The sequence below is a fragment of the Rutidosis leptorrhynchoides genome, chromosome 6, assembly GCF_046630445.1.
Source record: "Rutidosis leptorrhynchoides isolate AG116_Rl617_1_P2 chromosome 6, CSIRO_AGI_Rlap_v1, whole genome shotgun sequence".
Classification (NCBI taxonomy): domain Eukaryota; kingdom Viridiplantae; phylum Streptophyta; class Magnoliopsida; order Asterales; family Asteraceae; genus Rutidosis; species Rutidosis leptorrhynchoides.
In genome coordinates, this window is record NC_092338.1 from 78,205,655 (window position 1) to 78,220,187 (window position 14,533).

General features: G+C 34.8%; 1 protein-coding gene across 1 annotated transcript; it reads right to left on the bottom strand.

The window, feature by feature from the left end:
• Positions 1-1,073: 1,073 nt before the first annotated feature.
• LOC139853791 (uncharacterized) lies at positions 1,074-1,693 on the bottom strand. Its single transcript, XM_071843147.1, has 2 exons — positions 1,363-1,693; positions 1,074-1,255 (listed from the first exon to the last, which is right to left on the bottom strand). The coding sequence occupies exons 1-2, from the start codon at positions 1,691-1,693 to the stop codon at positions 1,074-1,076; spliced, it is 513 nt and encodes a 170-aa protein (XP_071699248.1).
• Positions 1,694-14,533: the final 12,840 nt, after the last annotated feature.

Here is a 14,533-nt window from a genome sequence, read left to right on the forward strand (position 1 = left end):
AAACCGTTGACGTTTTTCAAGGATCACAAAATTCTTGATTTTTCCGGGTGGAGTCTGCAAGGTCAAGCTGAAGGTCAAGAATCAAAGATCAAAGTAACAGAACGACTATTTGTATTAGTTGGGGACGTGAGTTGGAGGCGTTAGTTACTTTTTGTACTTTTTTGATGACTATAGTGGGTCCCAAAACCGTTGACGTTTTTCAAGGATCACAAAATTCTTGATTTTTAATGTGGCATTTAATTTTTAATTTTTGTGTTTTATTTAATTGTTTTATATTATTTTTTGTATTATATTAATATTTTAAAAATATATTTTAATTACAACGGCTATATTTTGAACCGTTTTTTTTTTTTTTTTTTTTGTAACGGCTAGATTCCGCCACTTCCTCCCCTATATATACAACCACTCTTCTCAAAGTATAACACACACACTTCATCTCTTCTAAAACTCTCAAACCATAAACATACACACTTCGAAATGAGCCCGTTGAATGTTGTTGTTAAAGTTCACTACGGAGGTGAATTTGATCGCGAATTGATGAATTATACCGAGTGTGGAACACGAGATTATTACATGGATGTTCGTAAGTGTCCAAATTATAGGTGTTTGCTTGAGTTGCTACAGCGAGACATAATCTAACCCACTAGACAAATCTGGTTTTTCAAAAAACCCAACGCTCCTGCCTCGCTACTAAAAGAAGATCACGATTGGTTTGGTGCGATTGGGCGAGCCTTGTTACGTAACCAACCAATTAACATTTACACCGAATGGATTGATGAAAGCTACGCCATTTCGGCTAGTGAAGATGAAGCTGTACCTGAATCTCCACCGTTTCAACAATATGATATTCGCGAATTAGAAGATTGATGAATGTGTTTGTTGAAGATAACCGTTAGAAAATTATGTTGTTGTTTTTTTTTTATTTAGAAAATAATGTAATCGTTTAAGAAATATTGAAATAAACGGCTATATCTTTAAAATAGAAAACAATTCATTAATATAAAAAACATAAAGTACAATAATTGAACTTACTTAAACGAAACATTACATAATTATAAAATCCCTAAATGAAACTACTCATCACTAGCATTACGAAAGTAAGGGGATAAGTTCCAAACGTGCTGGGTTAAATATGCCTCTAACTTTCTGTGAACTTGCCTATCTCTTATTTCCTTAACCTTTGCATCTCGATCCCTCAAATCCCTTTGTAACCGTCGTGGTGGGTTCCTTTCTATCATTCTTTCTCCTCTCCTACCTATAACAAATCCGTTATTTTCTTGAATCATGTTATGTAATACGAGACAAGCATACATATGTCTTCTAATTTTGTTGAAGTCCAAAGATCTTGCCTGAGTTTTTAACATTGCAAATCTACCCTGTAATACTCCAAATGCACGCTCAATATCTTTTCTGGCACTTTCTTGAAACCGTTTAAATTTTTTTCGCGGTTCGTCAGTGGAGCATAGGGTGCTTTGACCAACATAGCCCAATCAAGGTATATACCATCACCTAGGTAATACCCTCTATCGTAGTGATGCCCGTTTACATCAAATGGTGAAGGAGGAGCAGTGCCGCCCTTTATACTGTTGAACAACGGTGAGGCATTTAAAACGTTAATGTCGTTGTTTGCACCTGCCATACCAAAGAATCCATGCCATATCCACAAATCTTGAGAGGCGACTGCTTCAAGCATAATGGACGGTCCCTTTTTATCACCTCTAGTATATTGTCATTGCCACGCAACACGACAATTCTTCCACTCCCAGTGCATACAATCAATACTACCAAGCATACCGGGTAAACCATGTTTTTGGGCGTGAAAATTATAAAGCCGAGCCATATCTTCGGTTGTTGGCTTTCTCAAATACTCTCTCGCAAACAAATGAAATACGCATTTGCAAAAATAATCTAAACATAAAGCAGCAGTTTTCTCACCAATTTTTATGTATTCGTCAAATATATCAGGTGTAGTTCCATACGCCATTTGACGTATGGCCGCGGTACACTTATGTAATATTGTCAAACTTTGACGACCAGCTGCATCGGGACGTTCTCTAAAATACATAAAATATTTGGGAATATCACTACTATTAAAGTTAGATGTACCTTCGACTATTCGGAGAAATAATTGACGACTCATTCGAAAACGTCGCTTGAATTTGTTTTTCGGATACACTGGTGAATCCGCAAAATAATCATTGAATAACCTGTCAGCCGCATTTTCACGATCCCTTGGAATATAAATTCGGGTTCAAGAGACTCGCGAACTACTAGCTTCTCCCTCAACTTCTTCTTCCGCCAAACTACTAACAAAGTTAACAATTTTTTCATCATCTGAATCGTCATCAATTAAAAACTGGAGCATCTTGAACGTTTTATCCATTAAAAATGTTTAGAGTGATTAAGTTGAAAAGAAAAATAAGATTGAAAGAAATAATTGGTTTAGAATGAGTAAAATTAAGGTATATAAATAGGATAAATAATTTAGGATTTTTTTTTTAAATCTCAACGGATATAAACCCCACCCAATGAAAAACTGACACGTGGCTTGACCAACCCAACAATGCCGTTGTGTGAGCCGTTGCAGGGCCACGACCAGACCCAAATTTGCCTCGAGCCACGACTTGATACTTGGGAAATGAGGCGTTGCCCCATGCCACGTGGGCGGGGACACCGTGGGGAGGGCACCGAACCGATACAAGGGGTCTAATAGTGGACACATATACAACACACAAAACTAACACTTCTAATTGTAATTATTTCTTTATCATGTCATATTAATATTAATTTTACTTATGGTCATTAAGTTATGTTGAGGAGGTCTTTTGCAGAAACAAACTATTTTTTCGATAGTTGATAGTTTCACGTTTTTTGTTATATATTTGAAAAAAACTATTAAATAAAAATGTTTGAAAACATATAATTTCGTGCTGGTCTTAACATATACTAATGTAAAGATAGTGAAATCTTATAAATATTAACATTCTTTAATGAATTCTTTCTGTAAAATATAACGCTAATTGATGAATATTAGATTATAAAAACGTTAACCTTCATCATTCGGTAAATATTAGTTAGGATTTGGTTATACTTATGAAATTTTCAATGCATAATTTGTGATGTATTAAATTAGTGAGTTTGTTGGTCATTGAAAATTATAGGACATTTGTTACAATCAGACAATGGATTCTTAATTTCTAAAAGATAGCTCTTAGATTAACAAATCATAAAGTTAAATGTTAATACTTAAAATGTATATCAACTAATCTTGTGATTTTTCATTCATCAACAATCATGATTCATGATATTGAATGATTACAATTTATTACATAAATATTCACACACACACTCGAGACTTCCTTTTTTCCAACAGCATGCTATCACTCGAAAGTTTTAGATTAAATCTCGATTAGCATATTTGCACTCGTGGATTTACAATTTTTAGTGCAAATTTTTTTGGTTTTTTGATTTTGCCCCTGGTGGAATTTTTTTCCCCCAAACACTTCATATTTTGATCCAAAACTTTCATATTTTGCCCTAAAACCTTCGTATTTTGCCTAAAAATCTCCGCTCAAAAAACTCTATATTTTGACCCAAAACCTTCATATTTTGTCCCAAAAAATCCCTACGTTTAAAAAAAAAAAATCTCCCCCGATGAAAAAATTCCATGGCTCCGCCACTGGGAGGGAGTACATACTAATCAACATACAAGTGGCTTTACGAGGTGACCTTTAATTATGCGATTGTGGGTAATATTATAGAGATGACATATATATTCGTTGAAAATGTATAAATGCGTAGTGGAGTGTGTGAGTTAATTGGTTTTTAATAAACGAAATGCAAAGTTAACTAAATGTCATGGGATTGGAGTGTGCGGGTAATTGGTTTTTAATAAACAAAATGTAAAGTTAACTAAATGTCATGGCCTCATGGATCAAAGTGTTGTATTCAATTACTCATGCATTGTCTTCATAACATGTTCGATGGTAGTTCAATGGTTGCTCTCATTAGGGGACCCTTATCACAAAAGAGTTGGTGTTTACAACCCTAACCGCCGTTTACTCCTTTTTGCTCGGGATCACTCCGGCGGGATCAAACGCCGGAGATCATCATTCAACAACATCTCATCATGTCTCGGAAGGATCACATCGATACAGCAAAGCTTGCAACAACGATTTACATCACAAAATTCCCACGAACGTTCGGTATTAATGATCTAAGGAACATGTGCAAGGAACATGGAACCGTTCTTGATGTATACATTGCCCGGAAATTGTCGAAGGTGGGTTGTAGATTTGCGTTTGTACGTTTTCTTAATGTGGAATCAGTGAAATCTCTGGAAATTAATCTCTCTGCGGTTTGGATTGGGAATTATCACATCTTTGCTAGAATCGCTAGATTCAACAGAGATGATCTTCCTTCTCGTACCATCAAATCTCCTGCTTCTAAAGGTATGATCTTCATTCACCCAACTAGGGCTCCAAATTTTCAAGAATTTCCCTCGTTGAATGGGAATTCTTATGCATCTGTGGTGAACAATGACGTGTCGAAGCCTGTAAAAATTCTGAAATCTCTTGTTATTCCAGAGGAGGATTTGATTCGTCCTTCGGATGCACCTCTGATTCTTTTTGTTAAGCTCAATGACCCTGAATTGATCCCTTGCATCAAGCGAATTTGGGATGCTGAAGGGTTTGAGGATTTGGGCTTCAATTATCTCGGGGGCGCTTGGATTGATGTAGTTTTTCCAAACGTTGAGTCGTTTAACAGTTTTAAGTGCCATGATAAAATCCAGTAGTACATTGAGGAATATAAGGAGTTTGATGAATTTTTCATGGTTAAAGAACGTGCTGTTTGTATTGATATATATGGTCTCCCTGTATGTGCTTGGACGGAAAGCATTTGCAAAAAAGTTGCTCTTCAATTTGGCCGCAAATCCTTTTCGTTAAATGTCAAAGGTTGTTCTAGAAGTGGAAAACTATGCGTTATTACGAACAGATTAGATTACATCCATGATGTTATTTCCGTTTCGGTTAAGAACAAGGTCTTTAATGTCCTTGTTAGGGAGTCTTCTGATTGGAACCCAATTATTCTTGACTTCGAAGATGTTTCTTCGTCGGATAATTCCCATGATTTATTTGATTCTGATGAAGTTAAGTCTGTGGATTCTTCAGAAAGTTTTGTCGATGATACTTTAAATGTTGTTCCTGACTCCTTCGCAAAACCGTTAACTAATGAACACATATTGCCCGAGCAGGAGGCAAGTAGTTATCACGCTAATGATAAGAAAGAATCCCCTTCAACTATAAAACAGGTAAAATCTGATGGGCAAGTATTACCACCTTATAAGGCATCCGGGTCTAGCACAAGTCAGCCTGAGTTTGTGAAACAATCACCATCTCCCTCTAAGCCTCCGGGATTTAATGGCATTCGGTTTCATTCTCCTATTATTAGCAACAAGTCGGGTAATAATTTTAGTCACAATGCTCCATCTGATGTACCAGAGAACATAATTAATAAACATGTAAATTTTGGAAATATGCTTAGTTTTGACTTGGGCAATATGACTAAAGAGCACCATTCTGTAATTTTAAGTAAAGGTGGTTTCAAAACTATTTTATGAATTGCTTGTCTCTAAATATTGGGGGAGGGATGTCTTATAAAATCAAACAAAATTGGGTTCGAAAATTATGTAATGATCATTCTATTTCGGTGCTTGGTCTTCAAGAGACAAAGATGTTGAATCTTGATTACTTTGCTGTTAAAGCATTCTGGGGTAATTATAATTTTAAAGTTGCCTCGTCGAGTGCTGTTGGACGTTCAGGTGGAATTATAACTGTTTGGGACCCTCAAATCTTTTCTAGTACTAGAGTGATATCGTTTGCAAACTTACTCATTGTTCAAGGAAACTTTGTTAACAGCTCTGAAACATTCTATCTTATGAATGTTTATGCTCCTCAGTCCTTACGTTCTAAGAAATCTTTGTGGCTGTTTATTATCTCTTTTATGGCTTCGAATGATGGTGAATTTCACATTTTCGGCGATTTCAACTCGGTGCGATGTATGTCTGAGCTAGTGGGTACCGTGTTTTGTAACCGTACAGCTGATGTTTTTAACAGGTTTATAGAGGATGGGAATCTTATGGATATTAATCTTGGTGGTAGATCCTTCACGCGAGTTAACAAGTCATTTTCCAAGCGCTCCAAGCTGGACATGTTCCTCGCTTCAAATGGTTTTATTAACTCGTTCTCGAATTTGGTGGGCTCTATTCTCACTAATCTTTGGTCCGATCATTGTCCGATTTTGCTTTGCAATGAGGTTCGGGACTATGGCCCCATTCCGTTTAAGTTATTCAAATCTTGGTTCGAATTGGAAGGTTTTGAAGACACGGTTAAATCGGGTTGGAACAAAACTGACATTTATTTGAGTTCAAATCATCAAATCAGATTCAAAGATAAACTCAAAAGGGTGAAAAACGCGCTGAAAGTTTGGAGTCTTACTTCCCGCTCGAAGTCTGCTTCTGACAAGATCTCGCTAATGTCCCATCTCAAAGATGTTGATGCGCAAATATGCCTGGTTCCTGACCCGTCTTCTCTTGCAGTTACACGGTCTACTATTATTAAAGAATTGGCGATCATCGAATCAGTTGAAGTTACAAACATGGCTCAAAAAAATAAGAAACTTGCTATCAGTCTGGGGGATGAAAATTCCTCTTTTTTTCACACTTTACTCAATAGGAAACGAAAAAAGCTTCAAGTAGATGGTATCATGCATAACGGAATTTGGGAGACGTCTCCGTCGAGAGTCAAGGATGTTTTCCTTAACTTCTTCACAGATAAGTTTAAACATGTGAGATGCGCTACTGTCGCTTCTCCAAGTAGTAATCTGATGAGGCTTTCCGATGCTAGATCCTCCTTTTTAAGCTCGTCGTTTTTTAAAGAGGAGATTAAGGATGCGGTTTGGTCATGTGGTTGTGATAAAGCGCCAGGTCCGGATGGGTTTTATTTCAGGTTCATTAAACATTTCTGGGATACTGTTAAGGATGACGTATATAATATGGTTCTTGACTTTGAGAATAGTTGCCGCATACCACGAGGATGCAATGCTTCATTTTTTTCTCTGATCCCGAAAAAAGACCATCCGATCTATGTTCAAGACTACAGACCGATCAGCCTTATTGGTATTCAATATAAAATTATAGCAAAGCTTCTTTCTAACAGGTTCGCGCAGGTCATTGACGACATTATTAGTCCCGAACAGACGGCGTTCATTAAAGGCCGTCAAATCCTGGACGGGCCTCTTATTATTAATGAAGTTATTGAATGGTGTAAGAAGAGGCATAAAAAAGCTATGTTGTTCAAGGTTGATTTCGATAAAGCTTTTGATTCTATTCATTGGGAGTACATATTCTGTATGCTTTCTAACCTCGACTTCAATGTAAAATGGGTTAGTTTGATTCGTGCTTGTCTCACCTCTTCATGCGCCTCCCTACTCCTTAACGGTAGTCCTTCGTCTGAATTCATAATAGGGCTTGGGCTCCGTCAAGGTGACCCTCTATCTCCCTTCTTGTTTATAATTGGAATGGAGGGTCTTACTGCTGCGATGAAAGATGCTATAGGTAACTCGGCTTTTAAGGGCATTCGCGTAGGAAATAGTATTTGTGGGGAGCTCATTTCTCATTGTATTTATGCCGATGATGCTCTTTTTGTTGGAGAGTGGGATGATACTAATGCTATGAACCTGGTTACTCTCCTTGGATGTTTTTATGGGGTGTCTGGGTTAAAAATTAACCTTCATAAATCCAACCTTTTTGGCATTGGTGTGCATGCGCTTGAAGTGGCTAGACTTGCAGGGGTCATGGGATGTTCAAATGCTTCATTGCCTTTTCACTTCTTAGGGCTTCCGGTAGGTCGTAATATGTCTAAAGCAGCAAACTGGGATCCGGTCATTGCTAAGATCAAGAAACGCCTCGCATCGTGGAAGGCAAATATGTTATCTTTTGGTGGTCGGCTAACTTTAATAAAGTCGGTTCTCGGAAGCCTTGGTACATATTACATGTCTTTATTCAAAGCCCCTTCTAAGGTAATTTGATCGATGGAGTCATTGCGTGCCTCGTTCTTTTGGGGAGGAAAAGACAATGCTAAAAAAATTCATTGGGTAAATTGGAGACTTATCCTTAATCCGCACGATAAGGGAGGCTTAAATGTTGCAAGTCTTGGTTCTCTCAACCTTGCGCTCCTATACAAATGGAGATGGAGATTTTTGGTTAATAAGGGTGCTTTATGGGTAAAGATTGTGACTGCAATTCATGGGGCTAATAGAGGCGGTGTTATTACATCGAACCGATATCATCATGGTACATGGGCTTCCATCTGTAAATGTGTGTGTGATATGCACACAAATAACCGAGTTCGGCCTTCGCTTATCACCATCAAGTTGGGGAACGGTTCACTTACTAGCTTCTGGTTTGACCCATGGTTCGAGGGGATTTCTCTTGCTGTTCGTTTTCCCCGTCTTTTGGCTTTGGACGATAGGAAATCAGACTTGGTTGTGGATCGGTTTCATGAAGGTTCTTGGGTTTGGTTCTGGAGGAGGGATCCTCGTGGAGGTATTGAATCTGCTTCTTTTTATGAATTGCAAAATCTTCTAACCCATGTTTCTCTTTCTTCCAACGTTGATGAGTGGGTCTGGAATGGGTCTTCTTCCCATCCGTTCACTGTTACTGAAGCCAGAATCATGATCGATCAGCATTCTTTTGCCTCTTTTGCTCAGACTACTGTTTGGTACTCTCTTTATCCGATTAAAATTAATATTTTTATTTGGCGCCTAAAGATGAATCGTCTCGCTACAAAGGACAATCTTGCGGTTAAAGGTATTTCTCTTCCAAATCCTTCATGTGTTTGGTGCGAAGTTTATCAAGAAACAATGTTCCATGTCTTTGTTTATTGTGACATAAGTAGACAAATATGGACAAAAGTTGGTTTGTGGCTGAATATTGGTATTCCAACATGGAACTCCATGGACGACCTGTGGTCTTGGCTCGATAATCTGCCTCTTCACGGGAAGAAACGTATCGTCGTGACTAGCATCGTTTATTCTTCTCTTTGGAACATATGGCGGCTTCGAAATTGCTACACATTCAAGGATTCTAGCTTCAAAATCGTGCATGTTCTGGATAATATAATTGTTACGTCTTTTTTTTGGTTATTCTCTAGATATAAAATAGCTAGACTTAATTGGTCCATGTGGTTGCAAAACCCATTGATCTCTTTGTAATTTTTTTGTTGCTTTTGTTTTTTTTCTAGCTTTTTGCTAGGTTTTTTATAAAATCTTCCGCTGTTCCAAAAAAAAACAAAAGAGTTGGTATATATATATATATATATATATATATATATATATATATATATATATATATATATATATATATATATATATAATCCAGAGAGAACTAAGGGTGGGAGAGAATTAGAGAACTCCATAGACTGCATGCACATGCATCTAGCATATGCATCTGTTTTTCAGTCTGCCCACATACTGAACTTCAGTCTGCTTACATAATGAACTTCAATCTATGGACATATTGAAAATATTTTTTTCCCATAATTTTTTTCACGAGGGATAGATTGAGACCAGTCTGCTCACAGATTGAGTTATATATATATATATATATATATATATATATATATATATATATATATATATATATATATATATATATATATATATATATATATATATAATGTGTGTATAATTGTAATATGTGACATAGCTTCAATCAAAGTTAAAGGTTGCGGTTTCAAGCCTTTCTCTAAGAATTTCTTTTGAATAATAGTTTTTATTAGTGTTTTATAAATCTAGTTTTTGAAGAAAAAAAAATTATAAATATAGTATAACCGGCATTGATAATGTCGTTTTTGTCTAAGTCATCACTAACCGGCATTTCTGATGCCGGTTTATCCTACGTGTGCCCTAATTATGTTAATCAAATATAATTTTTGCTGATTGTATTGAAATCGGCATTCCCCTCACCGTTTTCAATACTTTTCTGAATTACAGTGCATTATTGTGAACCATTGCTGCAAGGCTGCAAACCCTAGCCTAGTGAATTAATTTTAGTTTGAATTTGTATAATTTTCTTTTATTTAGAGATTTCATATGTTGAATGTACTCAACACTATAAACTCACTTATCTCTAAAACCATTCAACATTTCTTCAATAAGTTAATTTCTAAAAAAACTAAACACACTAAACTCATTACATTTATTGGCTGAATTTCGCGAATTTATGGTTCATTTTGTTTAGGGTGGTGGAATTGCATTTCGAAATGGTTGGCTAAGTGGTGATTATACATCACTTATAACCACTTCTTCACTATATTAAAAAGTTAATTTTATGGCGTTAAACGGAATGGCTTACCGATATATGGGTGCCGATCTAAGATCTTGTACGTTGAAATGATTATGTGGAATGGATTCTTCGACAATGTATGTCCGATTAAAATTTACGACGATCATTCTTTGGAAACAATGTATTTTTTGGCACGGGAAAATCCACAATACAATGCTCAAATTGAAATTCAATTTAGCAAGTCATTCGACACAACAATCCAGTTTTGTGGATCAGTTTCAAAATATAATGCAATCTTCTTCAAGCTATACAAATCGGGGACGGTGGTGCTGTAGTGACCCGAACTTTTCCATATTTATATATATTAATTGAGATTGATATTTACATGATTAAATATTTCCAACATGTTAAGCAATCAAACTTATTAAGACTTGATTAATTGAAATATGTTTCATATAGACAATTGACCACCCAAGTTGACCGGTGATTCACGAACGTTAAAACTTGTAAAAACTATATGATGACATATATATGGATATATATATATATATATATATATAGTTAACATGATACTATGATAAGTAAACATATCATTAAGTATATTAACAATGAACTACATATGTAAAAACAAGACTACTAACTTAATGATATTTAAACGAGACATATATGTAACGATTATCGTTGTAAAGACATTTAATGTATATATATCATATTAAGAGATATTCATACATGATAATATCATGATAATATAATAATTTAAAATCTCATTTGATATTATAAACATTGGGTTAACAACATTTAACAAGATCGTTAACCTAAAGGTTTCAAAACAACACTTACATGTAACGACTAACGATGACTTAACGACTCAGTTAAAATGTATATACATGTAGTGTTTTAATATGTATTTATACACTTTTGAAAGACTTCAATACACTTATCAAAATACTTCTACTTAACAAAAATGCTTACCATTACATCCTCGTTCAGTTTCATCAACAATTCTACTCGTATGCACCCGTATTCGTACTCGTACAATACACAGCTTTTAGATGTATGTACTATTGGTATATACACTCCAATGATCAGCTCTTAGCAGCCCATGTGAGTCACCTAACACATGTGGGAACCATCATTTGGCAACTAGCATGAAATATCTCATAAAATTATAAAAATATGAGTAATCATTCATGACTTATTTACATGAAAACAAAATTACATATCCTTTATATCTAATCCATACACCAACGACCAAAAACACCTATAAACACTTTCATTCTTCAATTTTCTTCATCTAATTGATCTCTCTCAAGTTCTATCTTCAAGTTCTAAGTGTTCTTCATAAATTCTACAAGTTCTAGTTACATAAAATCAAGAATACTTTCAAGTTTGCTAGCTCACTTCCAATCTTGTAAGGTGATCATCCAACCTCAAGAAATCTTTGTTTCTTATAGTAGGTTATCATTCTAATACAAGGTAATAATCATATTCAAACTTTGGTTCAATTTCTATAACTATAACAATCTTATTTCAAGTGATGATCTTACTTGAACTTGTTTTTGTGTCATGATTCTGCTTCAAGAACTTCGAGCCATCCAAGGATCCGTTGAAGCTAGATCCATTTTTCTCTTTTCCAGTAGGTTTATCCAAGGAATTTAAGGTAGTAATTATGTTCATAACATCATTCGATTCATACATATAAAGCTATCTTATTCGAAGGTTTAAACTTGTAATCACTAGAACATAGTTTAGTTAATTCTAAACTTGTTCGCAAACAAAAGTTAATCCTTCTAACTTGACTTTTAAAATCAACTAAACACATTTTCTATATCTATATGATATGCTAACTTAATGATTTAAAACCTGGAAACACGAAAAACACCGTAAAACCGGATTTACGCCGTCGTAGTAACACCGCGGGCTGTTTTGGGTTAGTTAATTAAAAACTATGATAAACTTTGATTTAAAAATTGTTATTCTGAGAAAATGATTTTTATTATGAAAATGAAACTATATCCAAAAATTATGGTTAAACTCAAAGTGAAAGTATGTTTTCTAAAATGGTCATCTAGACGTCGTTCTTTCGACTGAAATGACTACCTTTACAAAAACGACTTGTAACTTATTTTTTCGTCATAAACCTATACTTTTTATGTTTATATTCATAAAATAGAGTTCAATATGAAACCATAGCAATTTGATTCACTCAAAACGGATTTAAAATGAAGAAGTTATGGGTAAAACAAGATTGGATAATTTTTCTCATTTTAGCTACGTGAAAATTGGTAACAAATCTATTCCAACCATAACTTAATCAACTTGTATTGTATATTATGTAATCTTGAGATACCATAGACACGTATACAATGTTTCGACCTATCATGTCGACACATCTATATATATTTCGGAACAACCATAGACACTCTATATGTGAATGTTGGAGTTAGCTATACAGGGTTGAGGTTGATTCCAAAATATATATAGTTTGAGTTGTGATCAATACTGAGATACGTATACACTGGGTCGTGGATTGATTCAAGATAATATTTATCGATTTATTTCTGTACATCTAACTTTGGACAACTAGTTGTAGGTTACTAACGAGGACAGCTGACTTAATAAACTTAAAACATCAAAATATATTAAAAGTGTTGTAAATATATTTTGAACATACTTTGATATATATGTATATATTGTTATAGGTTCGTGAATCAACCAGTGGCCAAGTCTTACTTCCCGACGAAGTAAAAATCTGTGAAAGTGAGTTATAGTCCCACTTTTAAAATCTAATATTTTTGGGATGAGAATACATGCAGGTTTTATAAATGATTTACAAAATAGACACAAGTACGTGAAACTACATTCTATGGTTGAATTATCGAAATCGAATATGCCCCTTTTTATTAAGTCTGGTAATCTAAGAATTAGGGAACAGACACCCTAATTGACGTGAATCCTAAAGATAGATCTATTGGGCCTAACAAACCCCATCCAAAGTACCGGATGCTTTAGTACTTCGAAATTTATATCATATCCGAAGGGTGTCCCGGAATGATGGAGATATTCTTATATATGCATCTTGTTAATGTCGGTTACCAGGTGTTCACCATATGAATGATTTTTATCTCTATGTATGGGATGTGTATTGAAATATGAAATCTTGTGGTCTATTATTATGATTTGATATATATATATATATATATATATATATATATATATATATATATATATATATATATATATATATATATATATATATATATATATATATATATAGGTTAAACCTATAACTCACCAACATTTTTGTTGACGTTTTAAGCATGTTTATTCTCAGGTGATTATTAAGAGCTTCCGCTGTCGCATACTTAAATAAGGACGAGATTTGGAGTCCATGCTTGTATGATATTGTGTAAAAACTGCATTCAAGAAACTTATTTTGTTGTAACATATTTGTATTGTAAACCTTTATGTAATGGTCGTGTGTAAACAGGATATTTTAGATTATCATTATTTGATAATCTACGTAAAGCTTTTTAAACCTTTATTGATGAAATAAAGGCTATGGTTTGTTTTAAAATGAATGCAGTCTTTGAAAAACGTCTCATATAGAGGTCAAAACCTCGCAACAAAATCAATTAATATGGAACGTTTTTAATAAATAAGAACGGGACATTTCAGTTGGTATCCGAGCGTTGGTCTTAGAGAACTAGAATTTTGCATTAGTGTGTCTTATAACATGTGAATATTATGTGAGTCTGGACTTCGACCGTGTTTACTTGAAAAATGATTGCTTAACAAATTTTGTTGGAAACTATATATTTATAACATGTGAATATTATGTGATATATTAATCTCTAAACGCGTTTGATATTATGTGATAGATGTGTACCTCTAGAACAAGTCCCATTGACTCACCTAATAATAATGAAGAGTCAAATGTAAATTGGAATGATTCGTGGACTGATTCACAAGTTCCCGAAGAGGAACCGGAAGAAGAGTCGGAACCGGAAGAAGATCGGAACTGGAAGAAGAATCGGAACCGGATGAAGAAATAGAACCGGTGGGGGAAATAATAAAATGGTTAAGTAAAAGAAAATCCTCAACCAACCGACCAAGGTTAATTATGGTCAATGGTGTTTCCGCCAAGGAAGCAAAATATTGGGAGGATTACCAATTCTCCGAGGAATC

What these genes read in the sequence shown, in the direction of transcription:
- LOC139853791 (XM_071843147.1), bottom strand. Translation starts at nt 1,693, where the DNA reads ATGCTTGAAGCAGTCGCCTCTCAAGATTTGTGGATATGGCATGGATTC. An exon ending in TTACAGGGTAGATTTGCAAT is followed by an intron (nt 1,256 to 1,362) that starts GTTAAAAACTCA and finishes GATTTGTTATAG; the next exon opens with GTAGGAGAGGAGAAAGAATG.